The sequence below is a fragment of the Elephas maximus genome, chromosome 9 (genome assembly GCF_024166365.1).
Source record: "Elephas maximus indicus isolate mEleMax1 chromosome 9, mEleMax1 primary haplotype, whole genome shotgun sequence".
Lineage (NCBI taxonomy): Eukaryota > Metazoa > Chordata > Mammalia > Proboscidea > Elephantidae > Elephas > Elephas maximus.
In genome coordinates, this window is record NC_064827.1 from 63,685,384 (window position 1) to 63,712,370 (window position 26,987).

Genomic DNA, 26,987 nt, shown 5'->3' on the forward strand with positions numbered 1-26,987 from the left:
CTCTGTTAAGCTTGCTCTTCCAATAGCTCTCAACCTCCCTGGGTATGGAGAAATTAGGATAGAGAGGAAGAAAATAAATGGTTTTCGTTTCCAAGGATCTTTTTTGTTCTTGCATCAAATGCATTAAGCTCACTTGATATGATACATACCACACATCTGTAAACGCAAAAACGTGAACGGTGTCTATATAATAACAGGAAAATACTAGTACCGGGGTATCTGTTTGCAAAGGAGGGGTGCTGGTTACTCTCCACCCCCCACTCCAGAACCTCTCTCAGTCCCTCACCCCACTCTGCTTGGTGGGTGGAGCATCAGCTGGGCTCCCCACCCACTGGCTTTCCATTGGGTCTGTCCAGTAGGCACACCCACAGGAGATCCTGGGTGGGATGAGAGAGGTCCTGGGAGTAGAAACAGCTCCTGGTGGTTGCTATGCTGGAGGCCTATCCAATCCACTCGGGCTCCCCTGTCACTGCCCACAGCTCTGTGAACACTCCCTTTCTTCGACCCCCTGCATACCCCACTTTGAGAAATCCATCTGCGCCTTACTGAGACCTGACTGGTGCAGCAGGAACCTAAACTTTATACATGATTATAAAAAACAGCAAGAACGGTTGCCATGGAGTCGATCCCAACTCATGGCAACCCCATGTATGTCAGAATAGAACTGTGCTCCATAGGGTTTTCACTGGCTAATCTTTCAGAAGTAGACTACCAGACCTTTCTTCCAAGGTGCTTCTCGGTAGGTTTGAACTGCCAACTTTTCAGTTAGCAGCTAAGCGCGCTAGCCATTTGCATCATCCAGAGACTCCTCTATGACTATAAACCAAAAAAATACAGAGACCAAAGCCCTAACAGAAATAAGCCAATAACTGTTAGGTTAGAGGTCTCGCCTTCCTTTTTTCTCCTTTCCAAATTTTTGGCTATGAAAAAAAAGGAAAAGAGAAACAGCCTTTTTCTGGCTACTGAGAAGCAGGATAATTGTGGGGAACAGTGCGGGGTGATGGTCATGGCCCTGGACTTGGGAGTCCAGCAGAACTGGGTTGGGATCCAGGCCTTGCCGTCTACTAGCTGTATGGCCTTCGCTTCGTCTCTCTGGGCCTCAGTTCTATCCAGTTAAACAGAGGTGATGACTACAACTGTCTCGTTGGATTTGTATAATGATATAATGAAATAATGTACATCAAGGGCTTACCACAGTGCCTGCCACACAGTATCATTGCTTAAAAAGTGGTAAGTACTTTGCTATTAATGATTGTAATTATGGAAACCCAAGCAGGAGTTGTTTGTTGTAAAAGGAGATGCTGTGCCTGGGATTCACTGGTCTTGAAGCAAACGAAGCTTCAGAGACTCAGCTATGGGAGACAGAGCAGTTGCCTGGAAGCTCCATGGGCCTCTCCTAAGCTGGGCATACCTTGAGTTGGTCCTGTGGCATGAGCTGTCCTGCATGCACCAGGTCTTCAAAGGACTCCACCTGGACATGGAAAGGGGAAGGAACATGCTCCATTAACCTGGGCTCAGGAAGATGTGTCCTGCAGACTCCCACAATGGCCACATCACATCCACGGTTTGGCATGAGAAGTGGGGCCTGGCCTCGGGGTGGGGGCTGTCTGTCAACCACAGGGAGGCTAGCACTGGAAACCAACTCTATCCTTGGCCTCAGCTAGGCAGCCCTGGGAAGAACTGTGCTCCACAGGGATTCCAATGGCTGATTTTTCAAAGTGGAACCCCCCCGGAATTTATGGATAGCAAAGCACATTTGCTCATGTTCCTTTACGCCTACAAGCCAGGATACTTACTGCAGCTTGGTTGGGGGAGACAGGAAGAGGCCTAAACACCTATCTGTGGGAAAGCATGCAGCCATTAAGAGGAAGGCGCATCTGCGTGTTCTGATACATCAGTGTCTCCAAGATCTATTTTCCAGTCTCAGAGCAAGGAACCAAAATGGTGTGCAGAGTATGCTACCATTTGTATAAAATATATAGGGAATAAAAAATATAAAAACATTTGCTTGTATATGATAAACTATTTCTGGGAGAATGCACAAGAAACTGGGAAGGAAAGCTGAATGGCTGGGGGACAAGGATGGGAGGGAGATTTTCTATTGCATGTCCTTTGTTCCTTTTGTACTTTAAACCATGTGAATTAATTGCCTATGCCAAAATAAATATTTCAATTTACGACAATAAAAAAGTCAAAGTATAGCCATCTAAGATACATCTATCGGTCCCATCCTGTCCAGAGCAAAGGAGCATGAAGAAAACCAAAGACACAAGGAGAATATTAGTCTGAAGGACTAATGGACCACATAAACCACAGCCTCCACCGGCCTGAGCCCAGAAAAACTAGATGGTGGCCGGCTACCAACTGCCATGGCTCTGACATGGATCACAACAGAGGGTCCTGGACAGAGCTGGGGAAAAATGTAGAACAAAACTCATATTCACAAAAAAAGACCAGACTTACTGGTCTGACAGAGACTGGAGGAAACCCCGAGACTATGGCCCCTGGACACCCTGCTAACTCAGAACTGAAGCCACTCCCGAAGTCCACCTTTCAGTCAAACATTAGACAGGCCTGTAAAACAAACAATAACACACGAGGAATGTACTTTTTAGTTCAATCAAGTATAGGAGACCAAATGGGCAACACCTGCCCAAAAGCAAAGACAAGAAGTCAGGAAGGGACAGGAAATCTGGATGAATGGTCACGTGGACCCTGGAGTGTAAAGGGAAAGGCGGAGAGTGCTGACATACTGTGGGGAATACAACCAATGAAACAAAACAATTTGTGCATACATTTTTGAATAAGAAACTAATTTGCACTGTAAACTTTCACCTAAAGCACAAATTAAAAAAAAAAAGTCAAGTACAGTAAAACGTACCTAGTTATGAAACCATTTCTATAAAGACATGGGTGTGAATGAACATTTTTGCATGAGTGCTCAACACTGGTAACATTGTGAGTCCTTAGAGGACTGAGGGACAGAAGGGCAAGGATGGGAGAAAATAATGATTTTTCCATGAATATACCCTTTGTACTGTGCGAGGGTTTTTATCATCTGTGTGTATTCGGAAACCCTGGTGGCATAGTGGTTAAGGGCTACAGCTGCTAACCAAGAGGTTGGCAGTTCAAATCCTCCAGGCACTCCTTGGAAACTCTATGGGGGGCAGTTCTACTCTCTCCAATAGGGTCACTATGAGTCGGAATCGACTTGAGAGCAATGGTTTTGGGTTTGTCACTTCTAGTAAAAATCCAGATCAGTGTTAAAATATATTACAAAATTAAACAATATAATTAATAAGTCATATAATATAATTATATATTATAAATATATAAGACGATAGTATATTTATAATATAAATAGGCCCCTCATGGCGCAGTGGTGAAGCATTCAGCTGCTAACCAAAAAGGTCAGCAGTTCAAATCCACCAGGTGCTCCTTGGAAACTCTATGGGGCAGCTCTACTCTGCCCTATATGGTATTATTTATAATACCATAATACATTATATATTTGTATATGATTATAATATACAATTATATAATTTACATAATATATTCAGGAGCCCTGGCAGCACAGTGGACAGTGGTTAAGCACTTGGCTGCTAACATAAATAGAAATATAATGTGAGCTACATACATAATTAAAGATTTTCTAGTAGCCACATTAAAAACGTAAAAAGAAACAGGTACAATTAATTTTAATAATGTACTTTAATACAAAATATCATCTCAACATGTAATCAATACAAAAATTATTAATGACATATTTTATATTCTTTTTTTTTTGTACTAAATCTTTGAAATCCAGTGTGCATTTGACACCTACAAGACATCTCAGTTTGGACTAGCCACATGTAAGCGGCTCCCGCATCAGATGGTGCAGTTCTAGATGGTGAGGGGTGAGCAGGTGGGCGGAGCACAGCCTAACCCAGCTCCGGGTCAGTGCGATGACTTGGCTTTGCTTTAGTTTATGGATAACACACAGGACAAGGAAGAAATGCCTCTTCAGTTAGTGGACCAAGCACGGTGATGATAAAATGGGACACAGTACTGACGCATGCTACAACAGGGATGGACCTTGGAAACATTATACTCAAAGAAGTCGCACACCAAAGGGCACATACGTATGACTCCATTTTGATGAAATGCCCGGAATAAGCAATCCCATAGAGACAGAAAGTAGATTAGTGGTTGCCAGAGGCTGGGGCTAGGGAGTAACGGGCAGGGACTGCTTAATGGGCATGGAGTTTCTTTTTGGGTGACGAAACTGTTCTAAAATTGACTGTGGAGATGGTTGCACAACTCTGTGACTATGCTAAAAACCAATGACCCATACACTTTAGGTGGGTGAATTGTCTGGTATGTAAACAATACTTCAATAAAGCTGTTACCAAAAAGTGGTGGTATTTCTCTGAAGGAATTAGTTTGTTTTATGGACTTGGTGATACATGTAACTATCGCATTCCCCTTTTTGCATCAACAACTAGGAAGCTCAAAGCCAAATGTTTGACTCTGGTAGTGTTCAGGGCCCCGGAGAACATTTTGTTTGTTCATTTCTTCCTAAATTCAGTTTATTTTTACTACCCTTACTTCCCTTTACCCCAGTTTCCTTACTTCCATTTCCAGAATATGGTTATAATGTACGTATTTTCATAAGATGCTTTAAAGCACTTCGGGAGTAAGACCAAGTGTGTACATATAACAGTCTACGAACAATTCACAGTTAGTTGGACTGTTTGATGAAAATCTAAAGGTCCTTTGAGAGGTAACTGAGACTGACTTCTCTAATGAAATGAACTAATGAAGCACGGCAATTTATCCTGGAAAAAGAAGGTGGTGTGAAGGTTCCCTTACTCTTCCAGAATCCTGAAAGAGCTGAGAGTCTCCCCCAAGAGCAGATCATGAGATACTTCCCAGAACATCTGGAAGAATTGTTGAGACTCAAAGCCAAAAGCAAAAGGGTGTAAACCTAGCTCTGGGTGACAAGGTGGAGGCTGGAGCCACGTGGTCTCTAAAGCCAGGGGAGGGGCTTGCGTTTCCCAGACGGCTGAGTTAACTCTGGGTCTGAGGCAGGAAGACAGACAAGCTGGCCTTATCCAAGCAGCCAGAGGCTCTGCTTTCACCAGGTAAAGCCAGGATTCCACTAACCTTGGCCAGGAACCGGCTGACCTGAGAAGCCAGTGCCTGGGTCCGCTCCCCTGATGGCTGGTCCTTGGCAACACCCTGGTTCTCCTGAAGCCACCCTGGGGTGGAGGCGCTGGTGGGTGAGGAGGAACTCAGGTCTCCTTGGGCTGACTGCCACCCTGGAATACACAACCACAGAAGGCTGGAGTCAAGAAGAGTCCCTCTGGGGGCTGAAAGACAATAAAACCAAAAACCAAACCCAGTGCCATCGAGTCGATTCCCCCGACTCATAGCGACCCTATAGGACAGAGTAGAACTGCCCGGTAGAGTTTCCAAGGAGCGCCTCGTGGATTCGAACTGCCGACCCTTTGGTTAGCAGCCGTAGCACTTAACCACTACACCACTAGGGTTTCCTGAAAGACAATACCTAACCCCAAAACCACCACCTCCACCAACTAGTTACAGCTCAGTAATCCCAGCCATCTTCACATCAGCCTGAGGCAGTGTGCAGGGCAGAGTGTTCTCCCCCTTCTATAGGTGAAAACAAGGTCTACATCTGCCCTGGATCACACAGCTAGAATTAACGGAGACAACACCAAGCCTCTGGGTTCCCGATCCTTACATTTCCCCCACCAAACCAAGCCACTCAATGTCGCAGTCAATAGTGTGGGCTTAACTCAGAAAGATGTGGGTTCAGGTCCTGGCCTTTCCACGTAGTGGCTGTGTGCCCTTCAGCATGTCACCTCTTTGAGCCTTGGCCTTCTTAACAGTCAGTGGGGTAACAACAGTGCGGACTTACCAGGTTGATGGGGGACTGACAGAGATCAAGGATGTCAAGGGCTTAATGCAGGGCCTGGCCTCTGTGGCTCCACAAATGACACTGCTCTTTGTTAGGCACCTCACCCAAGATTACCCAGCTAACATGGCAGGGCCAGGGCTTAAAGAGGCTACTCTGACTCAGAATAGGACACTTTCTACATCTGCATTTGACTTCTGCAAGTTAAAGGGCCTCGCCTCACTGCACCCCGCCCCCCGCCAAGCCAGTGCCATCCCAGGGTGAACACATACCCCGAGAGCAGAATCACAGCCAGGAGGGTCCCTCAGCCACATTTCTTCTCTCAGACTTACCTGAAACCTCAGAGGCCTGAGGGGCTTCTGTGGGGCCTGGCCACCACTCTGCTGTGCGGGGCTGTGGAATGGTGAAGGACAAGACCTTGGTCCCCTGGGATACTGTCCCCATGTGGACACCGTGGCTGGGCTGGGGTGGGTCTGAATACAGGTTCACCTGGGAGCGGGGGGGAACAGGCAGAGCTGAATCAAGTTTGGCCAAACCTACCCAAAAAGCCTCATTTTCAGTCATACCTTCATTCAGGCCCTCAACACACATGACTTGTTAGACTAAATCCTGCCTTTTAATGAAGTCCTTGGTGGGGGGCCAAACACTGGTGAAGGGTTTGCATACCCTTTCATTCTCTTTTGATAGCAGTCCTGAAACGGAGGCAGGGCAGGGGCCATGACCACATTTTACAGAACAGGAAACCAAGACTCAGAGAGGTTAACTCACGTACTTAAAACCTCCAGTTGATAAGTACTTAAACGAGGATGAAAACCTGCTCTGTAGAACCCAAAAGCCTATGGTTTCAACTCTTATGAATTTTTATTAATCATACTTGTAATAATAATTTATAATATATCATAACCAATATATAATATAAATCTCCACCCTTCGAGGATCCGATTACTATTGTAAACAGCCCAGTTTGTGGGAGAGAAGTCTAGAGTCAGGCAGATAACCAAGGAAGACCATTTGAAGTGCCAACTTTTAAGAGAACCACATATTGTACCATGATGTAGAGCAGAGATTGGCAAATTATGGTCTGTTGTTGCAAATAAATTTTTAGTAAGCACAGCATACTCATTTGTTTCTGTAATGTCTGTGGTTGTTTTTGTGCTACAGAGGCAGAGGGCTGCATATTTGTGACGGAGACTGCATGTGGGCCACAAAGCTTAAAATATTTCCTATCTGGCCCTTCACAGGAAGTCTGCAGACTCAAAGTTTAGAGCGTGGGCTCTGTAGACAGATTCAGCGTTCACATCAGGCTCCAACTCCCCACCTTTGAGTCTTGGAGCAGCTGACTTAACCACTCTGTGCACAGAGGGCTCAATAAATGGCAGCGGCTGCCATCACCATTGCCATCATCACCACCATCATCAACATCGCCACTATGACCACCATAATCACCACCACCACCACCATCGTCATCTACGCAACCATCATGGAAGCATTTCCCATTGGAGAAACTGCATGACTCTTCTATAGCATCTCCTTGGAAAAGCTACTGTCCCGTCTGCCTCATTGGCGCCTGCTTGTCATGGTGTCAGGTGAGTTATTTTTACTGCCCCTCTGCTGCCCCAAGGTCAGCTGATGGGCAGGAGTCAGGGCAGCCTGATAGAGGTGGCTTTCTGGCCCCCAGGCAGGCAGCCTCTTCCCGCTTGAGCAGCTATTCACGTCTTGGCTGTGGCAGAAAATCCACTCCAAAGTGAGGGACCATTCCCTTCCCCGCTTTTAGGGCTGGCGTCATTGAATGAGAACAAAGCAGGATTTTAATAATCCCCTTGGCCATCTGCTCACACTCGCCTGTCAGGGCTGGTCCCCCAGTACTCTTCCCTGCCTGAGGTGACCCAAGTCCCAGGGGAGGGTCCCTGTTGTGCTCCCCACCCAGATCCCTGGGCCCACCAAGGTGCAACATAGGGGCTGGGGGGCTAGAAACAAGCAGCTCCCAGGCTGGGAGAGGGCCAGGGAAGCCACGAAGCCCCTTTGTCTCAGGCATCAAAGAGGAGCTTGAAAAAAACAAGGAGTCAAAAGTATGTGCAGATGCCCATAGATGGGGGGTGGGGGAGCAACTTCGGAGCTGCTCAGGCCTGGCCCTCCCAGCACTTGCTTCCCTGGACACAGCCTGGACCCACCCAGGGGGCTAGGGCATCCCTTTTAAAGTAGGTATGTCCCAAAGATGCTCCACAGATACTGGTGTGGGGGTGGGGGGGGTGGCGGGGGGAGCTCATCAGGATTCTGTGACTGGCTGAGCAGTGAGTTTGGGAAACGCTGGGTTAAACGAATGAATATCCTCTGCACAGAAGGATTTCTCACAGCCTTTAAAATGCTAATGGCTTTATGAATAGACCTGGGGAGCGGGGAGAGAGAAGGAAGTGTTTTGCCAAATCCTTTGAACACAGAAGCCTCCCTCATCACACCCCCTTCCTCTCCCCCCCCCCACCCCCCCCCCCCACTACCAGGGGCTCTGGACAAACTAGTGAACATCTGAACACACTTTGGGAGAGGCGGTTTTATGCCCTCCCCCCAATTCTTTCTGAGGTGATTGCTAGTCTCCCCAACCCCTTGTAGTCACTCAGATTCCCCTACAGCTGAGGTGGGGAAACAGGGTGCAGGCAAGTGCCAGGCAACAAGGCAGTGAACGCAGTGGATGGCCATAAACTCTGATGACGCCAGTGTAGGGAGCAGAGCCTACCAGGGACTCCTGATGACTCCCCTGCCTGATTCCCTCCCAGCCCCATAGCTGGGCTCCCTGACCCTGCCCCCACCCCAGGCTCAGGGGTCCACCGGTGTTCCTAGGCCAGACTGTGGAATGGTGGGGCCCAAACAGGGGACCTGGTCAGCCTCCCTTGTTACCGATCCCCTGATTATCTATTCTGGTTCTGCTAGAGAAGGTGGTGGTTAATAGTAGGTTCTGACACCATATTGCTAGGTTCAAACCTCAGCTCTGGCATTTACTTGTCAAGTGACTTTGGGCACATTACTTAAACACTCTGTGCCTCAGTTTCCCCAAGTACACATTACTTAAGACCACAGTCGTACACATCACTTAGTAGTAGTAGTAGTAGTATAGGTATGGCTGTCATTCTTCTGCCATTCTGCCTTGCCTCTGCCACATACCCCAGGGCCAAGGCCTGAAGCCAGCTTACCCAGGCATGGGGAAAAGAGCACCCACTCTGGAATCAGACAGACTTAGGTTTCATTCTCAACCAGGGCTTCAAACCAGTTCCACCCAGGACATACTGAATCAGGATCTACCTTTTAATACGACCCCAGGTGATTCTATGTCTAATAAATTCCGAGAACCACTGCTCTACTAGGGGTTCTCAGAATTGTCCCTAACCAGCAGCATTATCACCGCCTGGGAACTTGTTAGAAATGCAAATTCCCAGCAGGGGTTTGAACCTGAAGCCCTGCTCTCAACTTCGCTGGCCTCTTACTAGCTGTAAGGTATTGGGCAAGCCATTCCATCTGGCAAAGCCTCAGTTTCTTCACATGGAGATCAAATGAGATGACAATTGGGGTGCACGTGGCTTTTTTTTGGCCTGGGCCCTGGCACTTTTTAACTGCTCAGCAAATGTCAGTCTCCTTCCTGTTGGTCCCCACCAGTTGCTGCCCCTCCCCCACCCACCAGGGGTGGCTTGGGTGGCCCAGAGCAACATCCCCAGCCTGGCTTCTTTCAGGTTGGCCCACTTCTCCCCCTGTGAACTCTGAGCACAGTGAAGGGGGCTCAGCAGGTCCAGGGGGGTCCCCCCAAGCTCTGTTTGAACTGGGCCCCCCTGAGAAGTGCTCTGAGCAGGAAATTTGGGGTAGAGTGCACAATTCCTAGACAAAGTGAGAAAGTCCAGCTTCCATCCCAGCTCCCCTTCAGGCTCCCATGGGACCTGGGGTAAGCCACCATCCCACTCTGGGGCTCCCAGTTTTCCTCTGGGGTTGGGACTGGGAGCCCCGCTCCATGTTGCTCTTCTAGGGCAGCCGCCAGATGCTCTGAGATTATACTGAGGGGCAGTTAGATTGGCAGAGTCGAGTTTAACTGTGCATACCTTCCCCTGAGGAGAACCTCAGGCCAAGGAATCACTGCTCCAGAAAGGGCGTGAACCATTCCCAGCTTCTACCACTTTCCCTTCTCTGACGGACACACAGACACACACACACACACATGCCTCACCAACCCCCCCATCCCTCCCCCCCATATCTGGCTCAGTAGTTCACAGAACTGGAAGGAACTGTAGACATCTGGTCTCGCCTGTTGGCTTCCAGAGGCAGGTCTGATCAACCCCCTTTACAGATGTGCCCAAACAGGACAGGATGGGAAGAGGCCTGCCTGCAGGTGTGGGGACGCATGAGAACCCCTGCTTCTAGAACAGGGCCCCTTCAGTTTTCTCAACATGGCTGCCTCCCACTTGTGGGTCACAGGAAGTGCCTCTAGATGTGCTGTGAGCAGAGCTGGCAGCTGGGAGGGATCGTGGAACATGTCGGGGAGCAGGCCTGTGCAGGCCCTGGGAGATAGAGCTGGTGGGAATGCAGAGAAGGTTCCCATCTCTGCACTGTAGGTCCCCACCCACTCCTCCACAGCTGCCTGATGGGGCAAGAGGGGGTTACAGGGCAGGCCGGAAGCCACGAGGGTCTGCAAAATTTCCCACTTCCTGCTTCACCCCAGAAAAGCAGAAGGTGCAGAATTCACAGCCTCCTCTCAAGCTGGGTGGGGGCCGGGTAGGGCTGCAACCAGCTTTATTGGGGGGGCGGTGGTGGATGGATTTCCTCCTACATACTCTCCCTGCCTCACACCCTCGGGCATTTGGTCAGAGGTGAGAGGAAAGTCTGTGGGGGAGACAGTGTGGAAGGAGAAAGGCAAATGTGTGATTCAGGAAGGGTCAGGTCCAGGAAACAAGTACAAGGGGCTGAGCAGAAATTTTCTGCTACACCCTTGAGGCTCAGAGAGCCCACGTAACTTCCTTAAGGTCACACAGCTGATCAGTAATGGAACCAGTAGTCAAACTCAGGTGGTCTTACTCCAGAGCCCACCTAGAACAGGGGAGCTTCTGGTGAAATTCCTGGGCTTCTGGGATTGTAGGATTCAAGGACATCACAGCTAATCAACAGCAAAGGAGACTGAGCCCAGAAAGGGCAAGGTCATTGTCAAGATCAGAGAGACTTGTGGTAAAACAAAGTCCTTAAGTTCTCAGAAGATGCAAAAGGCCGTAGCTCTTCTCTAAGACTATGGGAAAGTATCATCTCCCTGGGGTCCCAGCTCACACCTCCAGAACCCCAGCCTTGGTACCTTGGCCCCCAGGCGCAGCTGGTCAATGGTGTTCTCAGCCTCTGCGTACTTGGTGAGGAGCTTGTGGTAGTCCTCCTGCAGGACAGGGAGAGCGACATGGTCACACAGCAACCCCTCCTTGCTGGGAGACCCCTTGTAGGCAACCCCCCCCATCCTGCCCATGGGCACTTCTGGGTTCCTCAAAGTAAAAGAGTTTGATGGTGGGAGCAGAGCAGACCCCTTCAGGCTCATACGTCCAAATTTGGGAGTGTCAGAGGCGCCAGGAGAACTGGCCGACCATCTCCTCCTCCACTGTCGTGGTCACACAGTGAGTGCGGGATGTGGGCCTCTGGGCTGCTTTACCTTGATGCCTGACTCCCATCACAGGGACTGAAGTGACTTCCTTATTTGTCTGAATTCCCTGCCTGTCTGTGGCTCCGTGGGGGCAAGCTCACATCTGTCTTTCCCAGTGCTCTGTTCCCAGTGTCCCTAGTGTGTGTTTAATAGGTATTTTTAATGAATGATTGACTTAGTGAATGATGGAATGAGTGACTGAACAGTAAAAAAATAGAAGACTCGAAAATCACAATTCCACCTACTCAGTCACTACTTACCTTAAACCAAACCAAAGTGTTTCGTTAAGATAAGTTATTACAGGAAAAAAAAAGAAAGCAAATGTCGTTGGTCATCTTTGAAGGGAACTGACTCATTACTGGAAAAACAGGATTCAATAAAAGACAGAATCAAGCATTTATTTAGCCTTTTCCACCTGAACAACACCTTGGTAGCCAAATAGTTGATGAGGGCAAGTTTTACTGCATTGAAGAACCCCAGCAAATAACTGCAGGAGGAACAATGCAACACTACCGTCAGAACATCCTGCCATTGTGCCACCTCAAATGAACGGCTGGATCTAGACAATGACCATCAAAAGCGAGAGGCCAGCAGACATCATTGTCTCCTGAGGGAAGCACACAGACCACCTATGAAGTGCTCTGGCCAAAAAAACCCTATCTGCTTGGTGCTCAGAGTCTTGAAGGAAAACAGCCACATGAACAGATTATTACAAGCGGGAAAGGCCTCCAGCTCTACGTCTCCCAACGTACAGGAAAAACAGCACCACAGGCACACTGATAGATATCCCAGGTGCGCCGGCAAAGCCCAGAATGCGGGAAAGTCCACAGCAGGGATCTGGTGTCCTCAGCAAAGAGATTACCCTCTGCCATTGAGTTAATTCCAACTCACAGCGACCCTATAGGATGAGTAGAACCGCCCCGTAGGGTTTCCAAGGCTGTAACGGAAGCAGACTGCTACATCTTGCTCCCATGGAGGGGCTGGTGGGTTCAAACTCGTTTACCCACTGTACCACCAGGGCTCCCTAACAAGGAAGAAATGAGAAGGGGGAGAAACCTATAGATTAAAGAATATTTGTAAAAAAATTCAGGGAAAAAAATACAGAGTCTTGAAAGGCACATTGGCCTAACGTAATATCTGGATCTTGTTTGGCTCCTGTCTCGGACATACTGAAACAAACACACCATTTGTGAGACACATCGGAAGAGCTGAACGCTGACTGCATGTTTGATATTAAGGAGTTGACATGAACTTTTCGGAGTGATAACGGCTTTGTTTAAAATAGAGTCCTGATCTTAAGACGGAGCCCTGGTGGTGAAGTGGTTAAGATCTCAGGCTGCTAACCAAAAGGTCTGCAGTTTGAATCCACCAGCAGCTCCTTGGAAACCCTATGGGGCAATTCTACTATTCTATAGGGTCTCTATGAGTCAGAATCAACTCGACAGCACACAACAACAATCTTGTGACACACGCACAAAAATATTCTTTGAATAAAATGATTTGATGTCTGAAATACGTTTCAAAATAATCCAGTGGGGGTGTGTGGCAGGGCCATAGACGAAAAAGACTGGGGCAAGCTGCTAATAGTTGAAGCTGGGTGCTGGGCACATGGGTGGTCAGTATACTGCTTTCTTTCTTGTTTATGTTTGAACTTTTACACAGAATTTAAAAACAAACAAAGGATTATCCTTGCAACATGAGTGCAATCACTGCTTATGAACAAAAAGCTTAGGTCTATCTTCATGACTACGGATACAGCCCTCTCTTCCCAGCCTGCGACTTCTGGCCAGACCCCAGGCCTCCTCACCTCAGCCAGTCTCCAACCCAGGCCAACAGGTACCTTGGTGACCTTCCTGAGCTCATAAATATGAGTCCAGCTTACCTGGAGCTGATGGACCAGCTTGGTGGCTTGTTCTGGTGTCTGGAACTCCTGGGGTACCCTGGTGATGGGGTGGGCAGGAGGCGGGTCCTTTGTTGGGGAGGCTTCTCCGGTGGTCAGCAGCACCTCCCGCACAATCTCGGCTGGCGACTTGAAGATCAGGGGCCTTGCAGGGCCCTGAGACTGCCGGCTGTGGCTCTTTGGCTTGGGGGGATGGTAGCTCTCATCTTTGGGGAACCTCACTCGGGGTCCCACCTTGGAGAAATCAGGGAGTGGGTAGTTCAGCCGCCCCCGGCCATACTTGGAGGCATCAGAAGAAGAGCGGCCAGCCAGAGTAGCTCCCTGCCTGGACAGCCTGTCCTGCTGGGCTGGCCTCGGCCGAGGATTCGGGGGGCTGATGGAGCCAATGAATCGGGAAGGGAGAGGCTTAGGGGGTATCCTTGTCCGCTTCCAGGCTTGGTCCCTGGGTTGAAGGTGGGAGAGGCTGGTGGTCTCTCTCCATCCATCTCCAGGACACTGGAGGCTCTGGGGTGGTGGTGCTGAGGAGTCATGGAATTCTGTGGGAGTTGCCTGGGGAACACTTCCTCTAGTTCTGTCATCTGGATTTAGAAGGTGGCAGCTGGGGCTCTGTGGTGAAGTTTCTGCCAGGGGAGCGGGCTGGGGGACACGGGTCTCTCCTCCCCAGCTATCGAGGCTATCACTGGGGTGGCCGAGGCTCACAGTCCCACTGCTCCAGGACCTTGCAGAGCGGAGGTCAACAGATGGGCTGACCTTGGAATGTTTTGAAAGCTTGTCTCCACTGGCTTCGTTGCCAGAGGCCACCCAGCCTCTTGCCTGACCCTGTCCCTGAGCCACAGAGCTAGGGCTTCCGTTGCCTTCTAACTCAAGACCAACCTTGTACCCCAACCTTGGGGCGCTCTCCCCAGCTTCCTTAACCTCCTGAGGACTTCCGAGAGCCTCATCCGGCTCTTCTTCAGTCATATCCGATTGATGATCCTGTTGGGGGAACCAGTAGAAGGGCAAGTTGGAAATTTCTGGGCTGTCCACATCTTCTGCTTCAATCTCTGCAAAGACAGGTCATTGCTTGGCATATATCGGGTCTGAGCTTGCTGTGCAACCTTACCTAAGTCACCTCACCTCTCTGGGCTTACATTTACTCATCATGTGGTGATGGCAAGAATCCCAATGAGTTCCCCATATGGCCAAGTGCTTATCTGACATCTCCTCTTGTTGTCTCAAAGGTCCTTTAAGCTTCAAACCCAAACTCATGACTCCCCTACCCAAAACCTGGTCTTCCCCCCAGTGTTCCCCATCTCAGCAATGGCAACACAATCCCATCCGCTTGCCCAAGCCAGAAACCATCCTTGCCATCTCTCTTCCCCAACCCCTGTAATCCAATCTGTCACCTGCTCCTTTCAATTTTACCTTGTACCTACCTCTCAGACGCACCTACTGCTCTACCAGGCCACCACCACCACCACCTTTGCCCAAGCCAACATTCCTCCTTGCCTGGACCACTACAGCAGCCACCTAATCATCTCTCCAATCCTCTTCCTCATCCCCCATCTTAAAACCTGTCAATATCTTCCTATTGTTCCCGGGATAAGAGCTGATACTTTAATATGGTCCTCGGGTCCCTGCCACTCTGGCCCCCATTAGCTCTCTGATTCATTTGTCTACACATCCCCTCACAGTTCTCCCTGCTCCAGCCACACCACGTACACACCATGTTCTCTCTCACCACGGGGCTTTGCACGTGCTGATCCCTCTGCCAGGAAGACTCTTGTCCTCCTTTTGCTTAGTTAATTCCTATTTGTCCTTCATGCATTAGCTTGATCTTTACCTCATGAAGGAAGTCTTCTCAGGTCTTCCTGACTAGGTCAATGCCTCCCTTTTATAGGTTCTCATAGGCCTGGATACCTCTACCTTGTAACACTATCATAGCTGTGGTTTTCCATTTACCTATGTGATTGTTTCATTAATACTTGTCTCATTACACTGCAGACTCAGTGAGAGCAAGGACACTGTCTGTTTCAGTTCACAACTGTATTCGCATAGTAGGTGCTCAATAATATTTGCACTTGGCAGAATGGAAAGAAGGAAAGGAGACAGGGAGATAAGGTATGCAAAGCTCCCAGGAAATAGAGAGTTGTAATTATTATATAGTAGGGGCTCAAGAAATACGTCATCCATTTACCCACTCACCCAGCCAGCCAACCACCTATCCTTTCGGCCATCCATTTATCCATTAATCTACCTACCCACTCACTCGCTCATATATCACCTAACCCTCTACCCATCCACCCATCTCTCCATCTAGCCACCCACCTGTTACAATTCTGGGAATCGGGCATGCCCTCTATGGATGGAGAGAAGTCACTACTAGGTCACAGCTGCCCGCTCAAGAATTGTTTCCAAGCTCTCCCTCGGGGAGGGTGACTCCACTTCTGAGAAGTGGAAGAGTTGAAAGAGCAGAGGCATCTCTTCTAGAGGGTCACATTCATACATCACCTATCCACCCATCCATCATCCATGCAGGCAGTGGTGATGCAGTGGTTAAGAGCGCGGCTGCCAACCAAAAGGTTGGCAGTTCGAATCCACCAGTTGCTCCTTGGGAATCCTATGGGGCAGTTCTATTCTGTCCTCTAGGGTCACTATGAGTTGGAATGGACTCGATGGCAACTGATTTGGTTTTTTTGGTCTGTTCTAGACACTGGGTCAGCCTCTGGGACATTTTCAAAGTTTTACCAGACTCACTCTGGGTACTACCAAGCACAGACTACTCTGGCCAGATGCACCTTTGTAATAATCCTTGCATCACTCTGCCCCCCCGTGCTCCTTCCCTCACCCCTGGCACATCCACATCCCTCAACTCCATAAACCCCCTTCAGCAAGTCTGTCTTGTTTACAGCAGCACATCTGAAACCTGGAGAGGTTAAGTAACCTGCTGAGGATCCCACAGTGGTTCAGAGTGTTCCTAGACCTAGAACCCAGGGCCCAGACATGCAGGTGAGTTTGTCTCTACTTCTGGTGGTAGTGAAATGGAGTGAAGAGTGTGGACTTTGCAGCCATGGAGCCCTGGGTTCAATCCCAGCTCCTCTGATCCCTCTCTGCGTGGCCACAGGCAAGTTATGCCTCTCTGAGCCTCAGTGTCCTTACTCAAAGTTGAAATGAGTCCTTCCTACCTGGCGGAGGGCAGTCAGGAGGGAGGAAGATAAGGCCCAGGTCCTGCCCAGCCCTGTGCCTGGCACACAGTAAGGCACAGGATATGGTAGCAGCTGTTACATCCTAGCAGGGGGGTTACCATTTGACCCTCTGGAAGAGATGCCTCTGCCCTTTCAATTCTGCCACTGCTCCGAGGTGGAGTCACCCTTCCTGAGGGAGAGCTTGGAAACAGTTCCTGAGAGGCCGCTGTGATCTGGTAATGATTTCTCTGCCATCTACAGGAGGCCTGCCCGATTCCCAGAATTATAACAGAAAGACACTTCACTCATAACCTGAGCACAATAGCTACCACACACCAAGCTCTTACTACTCTCCATGCTTTACACACTTGACCTGTTTTACCCATCACAACCATTGACACCAGTATTATTACTCCTGTTTCACAGACGAGGAGACCAAGATTCAGAGAGGCAAAGCAAGTTGCCAAGGAAGACTAGGATTTTAGTCCCTCAACACAAAGGGAACATAGTTACCGTCAAAAGCCAGGGATACCAACGTTCCCACTGCTAATTGGGATCTTAAAAATCTTAAAAATGGGCATACCCCTTGGACCTAGCAATTCAAATTACCAAGGAAATTATCAAGTGTGCAAAGATGCACGAATATATAATTATATCAAAAAGTAGAAAGTACCCCAATGCCTAGTAGCAGACTGGCCTAATAAGTTATGGCACAGCCACACCATGGAATTCTCTGCAGGCATTAGGGACAACTGGTGGAAGAATATTTGAGGACATGGGAACATGTTCATGCCCATTAAATTAATGAAAAAGCAGGTCACAATACAGTATGTTTCAGATGCATGTTACATTTGTCTACACACATGGAAAAGGGTGGGGGCGGTGGGTGGAATGAGAAATAATTGGTAGTTTTCCCTCTATTTGCTTATATTTTCTGATTTTTCTGCAGTGAACAGTATTACTTATATAGTTTAAATCTTTAAAATTTTTATTTATATTAAATTATAATTTATTTATAAGTTTAGATTATAAATAATTTATTTATAAATTTTAAATTATTGACTTAAAATTTAAATTATAGGTTTTAATTAAAAAATTTTTAAAGTACCTCCTGCCACTTCCCACATGAGACAGTGAGGCGTGGGTGCAGGGAGGCCAGGGGGTATGACAGAGATGGGGGCAGAACGGGGGGGTAGAGGAGTCAGTCTCACCCTCTCCTGCAGACAATTCGGATTCAGAATTCCGATGCCCATCAGCCTGTGGGTCCCATTCCAGGGGTGGCAGGTGCTGCTGGGCCAGGCGGAAGTCCTCCAGGAGCTCGGGGCTGGCAGCATTGGGAAAGGGCCCTTCTTCTCCCCAGCCACGGGTGACACTCACATCAGTATCATTTTCCTCCTCGGTCCAGGCCCAGCGCCGCCGCTGCCGGGTCCCCTTCCCCAGGCCCAGCTCAGCCCAGTGGACCTCAGTCCCTGAGCTGGCCATTGGGCCCGGCTCACACTTCACCTGGGCCACTTCATCCTCAGGAGACGGAGTTGCTGCTGTGGGCACCAGAGTCACAGCTGGCTTCTCTCAGCAGCCGATATCCTGCCTGTGGACTGTCAGGACACAATCAAGGGACAGCATTAATTCTTAAGTTCCCTTCTTTATTCAGAACAAAAAGTTACCACAGGGACTCTGGGATCGGATGAGACAACCTCGGGTTCAACTCCGGGTCCAACCCTGGGCAAGTCACTCCGCCTTCACTGTCCTCATCAGTAAAACTGGGATAGCAATACCTCTCTCTCAAGGGTTTTGTAAAATTCCCTGAGATACAGAGTAGAGAGCCTAGCAGCCGAGACCTTATAACTGGGGGAAGGCGGACAGATAAACCAAACCAGAAAACCAAACCTGTTGCAGTAGAGTCGATTCCGATTCCAGGTGACTACAAATCAAGGTGAGAGGTGATGGGGCAACACTGGGCTGAGGCCCGAGGCGCCTAGGAGATCAGGGAAAGCCTCAGTTTAAGAGCCACTTCCTCTGGGAGCCCTCCCTGACCTCCCACAGTAACGCGGATGGTAAAAAGACCAGCATGCCAGGCATAGGGACCAGCGTGGACATACAGGGCCTGGAGGCAGAAGGGAGCAACCTCACCAGGTGTTTTCCTGTTGTGCAAGTGGAGCAATATGGACAACAGAGAATGTGGGGAAGGAGGGATGGTGGGCAGAGCAAAGAGGGCCTCTCAGGCCTTGTTCAGGAGTTCCAAGTGCATCCCAGGGTCTGGGAGGGGGCACTGAGGGTTTTAGGCACAGGAGAGTACCATCAGAGGTACAGCTTAGAAGTTTGACTCTGCCTGCTCTGGGAGAATGAACCAGAACAGGAAGACTGGCCGCAGATGGACCCATTAGGAGGCCATGGCAGGGGAAGAACTGCAGGAGAAGGACTCCTCCCTACCTTCCTTCCATCCTCTCCTTTCTCCCTTTTCCTTCTAACCCTCTCATCTCCTTTACCCGCCTCCTTTCCTATCCTCCCGCTACCCCAAATAGTCCCCCAAGTGCCTGCTCTGTGCCAAGCACATGTCAGGCCCTGAAAGCCCACAGATGACAGACCAGAAAGTTGCGGCCCCGCCCAATGAGACCCCAGTCTGGGAGGTTCCACAGAACCACAGCAAGTCAGTACGGCAAGGGCCTCCAGGTGAGCTCACACAAAGGCTGGTTCCACAGGTGGGAACATATAGCCCAGGGAGTGCAGGGATCTTGTCCAAAGCCACACTGCTGAGGACACTCTGGGGCAGAAGGCCAGACTCCTGCCTCTCCACTCCACGCTGTGGCAACAATGGAGCATAACTCCAGGCCTCCCTGCACAGATAAATGTGTGTTTCAGCCTCGTGAGCGCTAGGATTCCAGTCAGGAGTCTTGATTTGTAGAAAAAAATCAGCAGGCAACTATCTCTGGACAGAAAGCTCCCCAGGGAACAGTTCAGCCAGAGCAGGGCTGGCTTCTCAAGGGCTGGAGTAGGAACAGCGAACATTCTTGCTCATAAGGCTACAACGCTTGCTCCTTAGATGGGGACCCAGTGGCCTCCATCCTCTTCCCCTCCCCCAGGCTCCCACACTGGCCCCTCCAAATGCAGGGCCCTGTTCCTCCGCCCACAATCCCCACCACATGTGATGGGCCCATTCTGTGTCAGCTTGGGCTAGAAGGGTACTTGTTCTCGATTTGCCCTCACACCGGACATGCAAGGTCACAGGAAAACTATCGCATGGAACAGTGACCCGGCCAAGATCACCCAGCCGGCCAGATATGGAACTGTCAGTTCTGACCCAGTTCAAATTTTTTTTTATCATACCACTGTCCATCACTAAAAATACGTTTGTTCACATGCTCACATGCACAGCTCACCCTAGTATATTACAGGCATTAGAAAAAAATACAACCAAAAATAAAATGTGTAAAGATGCGATAGAAAATAAATATTTTACATACAAGTTCTAATCCTTGTGTCCCATACCTTCTGGGGGGCCTGTACCCATCAGTGAAATCCCTGCCACAGTTCTTAACTCAAGCAGGCTCAAAAGCACTCTGTTGTTGTTGCTGTTGGGTGCCATTAAGCTGATTCTGAATAACAGCAACCCCGCGTGACACAGTAGCAATCCCCATAGGGTTTCCTAGGCTATAATCTTTATGGGAGCAGATAGCCAGGTCTTTCTGCTGTGAAGCCAATGGGTGGATTCCAACATCAACCATTTGGTTAGCAGTTGAAAGCTTGTGTTGTGCCACTAGGGGTCTTTTAAGAGTCCTCTAAGAATTCACATTTCTGGGTCTACACAAAGTGAGTGTGAGTCAGTGGCCCTGGGATGAGGCCTGGAATCTCCACTTTGAGCCAGAGCCTTAGGCAAGGCCCTCTCTTTGAAGCCCCTTCACCTTCTGGCCCCGGCTGTGTGGGCAGGTGTAGGAGGTGCTGGGCTGAGCCGTTGCTTTTCTTTCTGAAACCTCCGCTGAGGAAGGGACCCAGGAGGCTGTGGTTTTTTAACTTTTTTTAGGGCTTTTTTCTAGCACGGCCACAGAGCAGTCTGTCCAATCACAGAGGCCTCTGGGTGCACAAAGGGGAACATCCTGTCTCCTGGGGTGACTCAGTCATCGCAGAAATGTCACTGCGACCGGGGGAAGCTGCATGTCAGAGGCGGCTGCGGTCACAAGCTGGAGTTTTGCAAATAGCCCTCAGGCCCCTAAACCTGTGAGGCTTTCCTGAGCAAGGCCTCCGCCTTCCACGCAAGCCACAGCCCTCGAAGCCACGGAGCCCAGGAGCAGCATGGCACCTGCACATACTGGGTCAGTCAGTCAGTCAGTCACCAGACACACGCATGTGCCAGCCACATGCCTGCCCGGCAGGGCAAGGAGACAGTTCCCTGGGCTGCTGTGAGAGAGAACCAGCCTGGGCAACCGGCAGCCCAGGCCCACCCTGGTGCAGCTGCCACTTGCAGTGAAACACTGGGTTCTCCCATTGCCTCTCTGGGCTTAAACTGTCCTCACTGTAAAATGGGGAAAATGCCACCTGCTCTTGCTACCACAAGGGGGTGCCACCTTGCTAGGGCGGGTTGGGAGGCAGGGATGGGACTAAATGAACTTTCAGATTCCTTGTTGACTCTGTTGGCTTCTGGGGGCAACAGCCTCAGAACTGTAATCCTCCTTCCTCCTCTCTGAGGTTACATTTCAAAGTAACATATATACCGAGCACCTCGTTGTTAGCTGCCTTCCAGTTGATTCCGACTCATGGCGACCCCATGTGAGCAGAGTAGAACTGCCCCATAGGGTTTCCAAGGCCGTGACCTTTCGGAGGCAGGTTGCCTGGGGCCTGTCTTCTGAGGAGTCTCTAGGTGGGTTTCAAACTACCGACCTTTTGACTAGCAGTTGAGTGCTTAACTGTTTATGTCACCCAGGCAAAATAACTTAAAAATAATAATACGAAAGAAATCTATGATTTCCTACTGTGTACCAGGCACTACACAAGACACAAACAATACAGAAATGAGTAAAAGTGCTCCAAAATTTCAAAGGGGTGGAGGTACAACCATAGAAGAGTTGTTGAAGCAATTAAGCTGGGCTTGAGAGATGAAGAAGGGGGTTCGATGAGAATGGGGAGGGCATTCATTCCAGGCAGAGGGAGCAGCACTGGCAAAGGCTTGGAGGCCTGAGAGTATGATCAGAACTGTAAAGCAGGGGAGTAGGGCCCTCGAAGGCCAGGAAAGGCCGACGCTATCCACAAGGGCAGCAGGACTACACCGAGAGGCAGAGGATTTGGTGAAGGCTACAGCCACATGGACTGGGGGCTGGGCCCAGGAGGGCCCCTTTAAGGCTAAGTCGCCCCACCTGAGGCCTCTTTCTCCAGTTCCCCATTTGGGCCGGGCTCCTGTCCTCCCCCGCCCTCACCAGGCTTCTCTGCCCCCTCAACTGCTCCAAAACCAAAGACCCTTCCTTTGTAGTTCAATCACTCAGAACCACCCAGACTCTAGGCCCTCCTCAGCCAACAGCAGCCACCTCACGCCTCCCATGCCTCTTGAGGCCCCTACCCGTGCAGCCAGGACTGTCTGCCCCCCCACCCCATCCCTGGCATCTCCCAGATGAGGAAACTGGGGTACAGAGAGGTGGGGAGTTTTCACAAGACCTCCCAGCCAGGAAGTGTGGCCCAGGGATTCAACCCAAGCGCTGTGACTCTGAAACCAAGGCTGTCAGGCTAGAGGGGGCAGGAGGAAGGGGAAGGTAGAATGCACATATCAAGTAACTGGACCCTCCACAAAGGTCAGGCTATCGAGCTCAGTGTCCCGAGTTCAGCTTCCCTCCCTGAGCACTGGCAGAGCACAGACCTGCTGTTCTCGAAGGTTTCCTGCCAGCCCTAGAGAACCAGCCCCACAAGGATGCATCAACCCCTCCTCCCTCCTGCCGAGGAGGAGGAGGTGGAGGAGGAGAACCTGGGAAGGTGCCCTGTTTGATGCAGCCTCTGGTCCTGCCAGCCTGAAAAGCTGAGCTGGTTGGGCTAGCCCGGAACATCCCTGTTCCTCTCCTTCCCTCCAGGCTGCAAAAGTGGGCCCCTCCTTCATGGGGACCCTGCCTGCCGCCTTCTGGCCTGCTCCCCATCCTGCACATCTCTGAGGCCCCTTAGCAGCCCACAGAACTAACTCTCCAAATGCAGATGGGGACCCCCAGGCGAGAGAGGGGCCAAGCCTTGCCCAAGTTCACACAGAGATCAGACCAGAGCTGGGACTGGAATCCAAGCAGTACTGAGGCCTGACGAAATCCAATATTCTCCTAAAATCCCCCCTTTTCCCGGGGGCTGAGCTCCTCTAAGCCACGAGAGAAGCCATACAGCTGCCGCAGCTGCGACTTCCTGGCTGGGCTGGTCCGGCCGCACCAGACTGTCCCAGAGTCTGTGACTGGCCAGTCCAGAGGGAAGGCAGCCTCCCCTCCCCTCCTCCACTCCCTTACCTCTCTTGGGCTCCACCACCATCCGGCCAGCCCAGACTCAGGGTCTTTGTTCCAAACTTAGGGAGCCCCCTGCCTCCATCGTGCCCTGGCGCGCCTCCAGGCCGCTTTGCCAGCCCAAGCTGCTGCTCACAGACAAGCATCGCTCCCCACCTCTCCCCGCCCCTGCCTCGCTGAGGCGGCAGGAAGCGCCCAGCCTGATTTCCTACAAGTGTTTGTCAGAAGGAGGGGGTGCAGAGCTAGAGTGAGAGCTGGAGGAGCTTAACCCCTTGCAGGCCCTCTATGGGTCTGTGATGCCCAGGAAAGGACTCACGGAAACTTCCAACATCAGGGCTTGGGAGCAACTCTGCTAAGACTCTCAAGGTACAGATGAGAAGACTGACTCCCAAAAAATGTCAGAGGCGTGGCCACAGTCACACAGCTTGCTAACCTGGAAGGAGGCTTCCTGCTGCTCATTCCTTGGTTATGTCCTCAACCCTCCAGGAGCTCTTCCCAGACAGAGTCCCTCTTCTCTAGCCTTTTCAACCAAGGGGTGTGACCTCAGCCAAGGCTCCTTGCCTCACTGGGCCTCAGTGCCCACCTGTGCAATGGGAGCTCAGAATCTATGTTTACTGTGTGCCTTTCCAGCTCCCACTCTCTGATCTGTCTACCTGTGTGACACAACATCTCAAGAAGGCTGCAATGATTCCTACCATCCTACCCACTATCCCTGCTCCCAGCTGGGCTTGCAGCTACGGTGGGATTTTCCAGGCAGCATGGAGGTAGGGAATTGGCTAATCAGGTGAATTTCTCCTGTCATAAATGCCCTCACAGGGCTCATCAGAGGGCAGGGGACAGATTTATCCCAGTGGGCAAGCTGCCTTTTCTCAAGCCTCCCGTTCATTCAACAGGTACTTATTGAGCTCCGACTGAGTGCCAGGTGCTTTTCAAGGTGCTGGGAATATGGCAGGGGGTAAGACAGGCAAAGTCCCTACTCCACTGTAGTGGAGACACAGATAATAAACAAACAGGTGTATGATCTCAGGGAGCGTGGTGTGAACGGAGCAGAGCAGGGTGGGATGGAATGGTGATTCACATCCTAGGCTGCTTTTGATAAAATAAAAAGCCCAGGGCTCACCCCAGACAGCAGAATCAGTCTCTGGGTGTCGGCAGTCTTCCAAAGCTGATGGATTCTGTGGCAGCTGGGATGTGTGGGCCTGGTAGGCAACCCCTGGAATGGAGAATGATGGATTGGGGTGTTTCCTGCCACTGCGGCCCGGTGATGAAGGGCCGGGGCCAGGTGAGGGGTGATGCTTATCTGAGCAGGATGACTAGATAGAGAAGGAACTGGAAGGAGGAAAGGGGCACAAGCAAGTCACCAGGAGGGGTGAGAGGCAGAGTATTCCAGTAGGACAAATGCAAAGGCCCACAGTGAGAACCAGCTGGGCTTGCTTGCCCTGACAATAGTAAGGCTTTTGTACCCAGAGCACAGCGAAGCAAGCAGAGGGGCAGGAGTAGGGGCTAGAGCAGCAGGCACAGGATCCAAACCCTGAACATGGCTCCCAACTCTGACCCCACCTGTGATCTGGAGATTCTGATTCAGGAAAAGAAAACAGAAACAATGTATGTATTGTACAAAAAGCTCCCCATGTGATTCTGATGATCGACCAGCTCTGGGAACTACCAGTGTAGAAGAGAAAACATGAACCTTGGAGTCAGTGTGGACCTGAGTTCAAATCCCAGCTCCACCTCTTGCTACCTCTGTGACCTCTGAGGCATCACCTCTCTATGCCTCAGTTTCTTTATCTTGAAAACGGGGATAAGAAGAGTAGCCACTCACAGGACTGCTGTCGAGAATCAATGATGTAAGGTCTGCAAAGTGCAGAGTGTGGGGCCTAGAATGTGGCTCGTATTTACTGGACTCATTATCATCATCATCCTTACTTATGCACAAATGTCTGGTCTCCCCCAAGGACTGGGTCTTACTACCTTTCCTGGAGTCTGGCACACAGTTTGTGGCCGATGGATGTGTTAGCTGAATGACTGACTGACTGAACAAATGAATGAACTTTACCAAAGCCAGCTTGTGAGTATCTGGCTGAGCCAGGACTAGAACCAGATGCCCTTATCATCCCACCCCTCCGGCCCTACCCACATCTGAGTGGTGGAGGGGCTCTATCTGCAGCCTCCTCCCCAACGTGGAGCAGAGCCAAACCCTAACGAAGCCGCTCCCTGCCAGCTCTGGAGACCATGTGGGCCATTGTGTGAGGGGCGGGCTCCTCTGACACCCTGTCACTCACTCACTCTCCCTCCCTGGTCATTAACCCAGGCAGTGCTGCCATCAACGCCAGGTGGCTGCCACTGCTGGGCACGCCTCATGGCCCCTGGGTAACCCCAGCCCATCTTTAGGGGCAGCTGCCTAACACCAAGGAAAACCACCCCCAGGGCACTCTGCTCCACCTCCTCACCACCCTCAAGCCTGACCAACGCAGCTCCCTCCCATTGCTCGCGCTGTGCCCCCTTCTGGAACACCATCGCCACCACCAGGCCAGATTCTACTTCAGCAAAGCTCCGTGTCCAAAACTGACGGGTCACATTACCACCCCCCAAACCCGCCCCTCCCTAGTTTGGCCCATCTTTCATCCAGGTGCAAGGCCAGAATCCACCCTCACCTTGGATGCTTCCCTCTTCCTTATACCCCATAACCAATCTATCGCCAACTTCTGTTGATTTGATTTCTTAAATCTCACTAGAATCTGTTCATGTCTCTCCAACCCCTCGGCCAACCTCTTGGCCCTGGCCACCAGATCTCCCCATGGCCTCCTGCAAGGGTCTCCTATGGAAAGCTCTCGGTCCCTCCAACCCATTCCCACACTGCACCAGAGGGATCGTCCAAAACAGAAGCTTCTAAACACGGTCCCTCCTTGCTAGAAACTCTCCGATGGCTGTGCTGCCTGCTGCTCTGGCCTCATCTCCCCCAACTCTGTCTGCCCTCGCTAAGCCTCACTGTTGGTCTTTGGACAGATGCACCTGCTCCCGCACATCACCCCACCCATCTCTTCTCCCCATTAACTTCCAGGCAGCTCGGCAGATCTCAGCTCCAGTGTACCCTCCTCAGAGACTCACCCCCTTTTGGAATTATACTTTGTGTGTGATTATTTGACTACTGTTGCTCTCCCTGACTCAACTGTGAGCCCTGTGAGGACTCACCGGCACGCGGCACAGGCTCTGACACACGGTAGGAAAAAAAAAAAATTTTTTTTTGTTTTTGTTTTTTTGCCTCCATAAACACATGCTGAATTTAGGCAGCCACCTGGCACTGGCTCACGTCCCTTCCAAGAGCCCAGCTGGTGTGACTATCCCCATTTTACAAGCTGGATAAATAGAGGCCTCGAGATCCCGAACAACTTGTCCCGGGTCACAAAGCTAGTGAGTGGAGGAGAGAGACTCAAACACAAAGGCCCAGTTCTTAAGGACCAAGGTTGGTGTCAAGCCATTGCACCCTGCAGAGATCATTAACATCTGTGCATGATAAAATCAGGAGTGGGGCTTATTGCCAACTAATTGCAATCCACTAAGGCCATGTTCTAAGTTTATGATAAGGCTCTGGTCCCGCATAGAGCCTTCAGTTTTCCAAAATGCTTTCTCGTCTTCATAGCACTAGATGCTTAAGGACAGCCTTGGGAAGTGAGCAGGGCAGGTATAGTATTCTATTGTACAGGTAAGGAAACTGAGGCCCAGCAAGGGGAAGGGACTAGTTCCTGATGACCCAACAAAAAATCCTCTGGCCTTCACTGCCAGGGCTTGAGTGCTGTCACTGGTGACATGCCCCTGTGTAGCTATGTCCACGCAGCCTGGCCAGCCCTTCCCATGGGAGCCCAGCAAGCCTTCAGTCATTTGCTCCCTCCAGCCCCTGGGT

The 26,987-nt window shown here is 50.5% G+C and overlaps 1 protein-coding gene across 7 annotated transcripts in view; it reads right to left on the bottom strand.

Annotated features, from left to right (window-relative positions):
• AKNA (AT-hook transcription factor) overlaps positions 1–26,987 on the bottom strand; it is a 76,115-nt gene that overhangs the window by 42,973 nt on the left and 6,155 nt on the right. Inside the window, exons 1-8 of one of the 7 annotated variants that reach the window (XM_049895049.1) lie at positions 23,093–23,447; positions 18,522–18,609; positions 17,846–18,229; positions 13,453–14,513; positions 11,238–11,312; positions 6,253–6,409; positions 5,149–5,303; positions 1,412–1,471 (exon numbers count right to left, since the gene is read on the bottom strand). In XM_049895049.1, the coding sequence (XP_049751006.1) occupies positions 1,412–1,471; positions 5,149–5,303; positions 6,253–6,409; positions 11,238–11,312; positions 13,453–14,513; positions 17,846–18,116 (1,779 nt within the window). In that variant the 5' untranslated portion in view covers positions 18,117–18,229; positions 18,522–18,609; positions 23,093–23,447. Of the gene's footprint in view, positions 1–1,411; positions 1,472–5,148; positions 5,304–6,252; positions 6,410–11,237; positions 11,313–13,452; positions 14,514–17,845; positions 18,230–18,521; positions 18,610–23,092; positions 23,454–26,987 lie in introns of those variants that run through there. The other 6 variants (XM_049895053.1, XM_049895048.1, XM_049895051.1 and 3 more) reach the window with 6 other exon arrangements.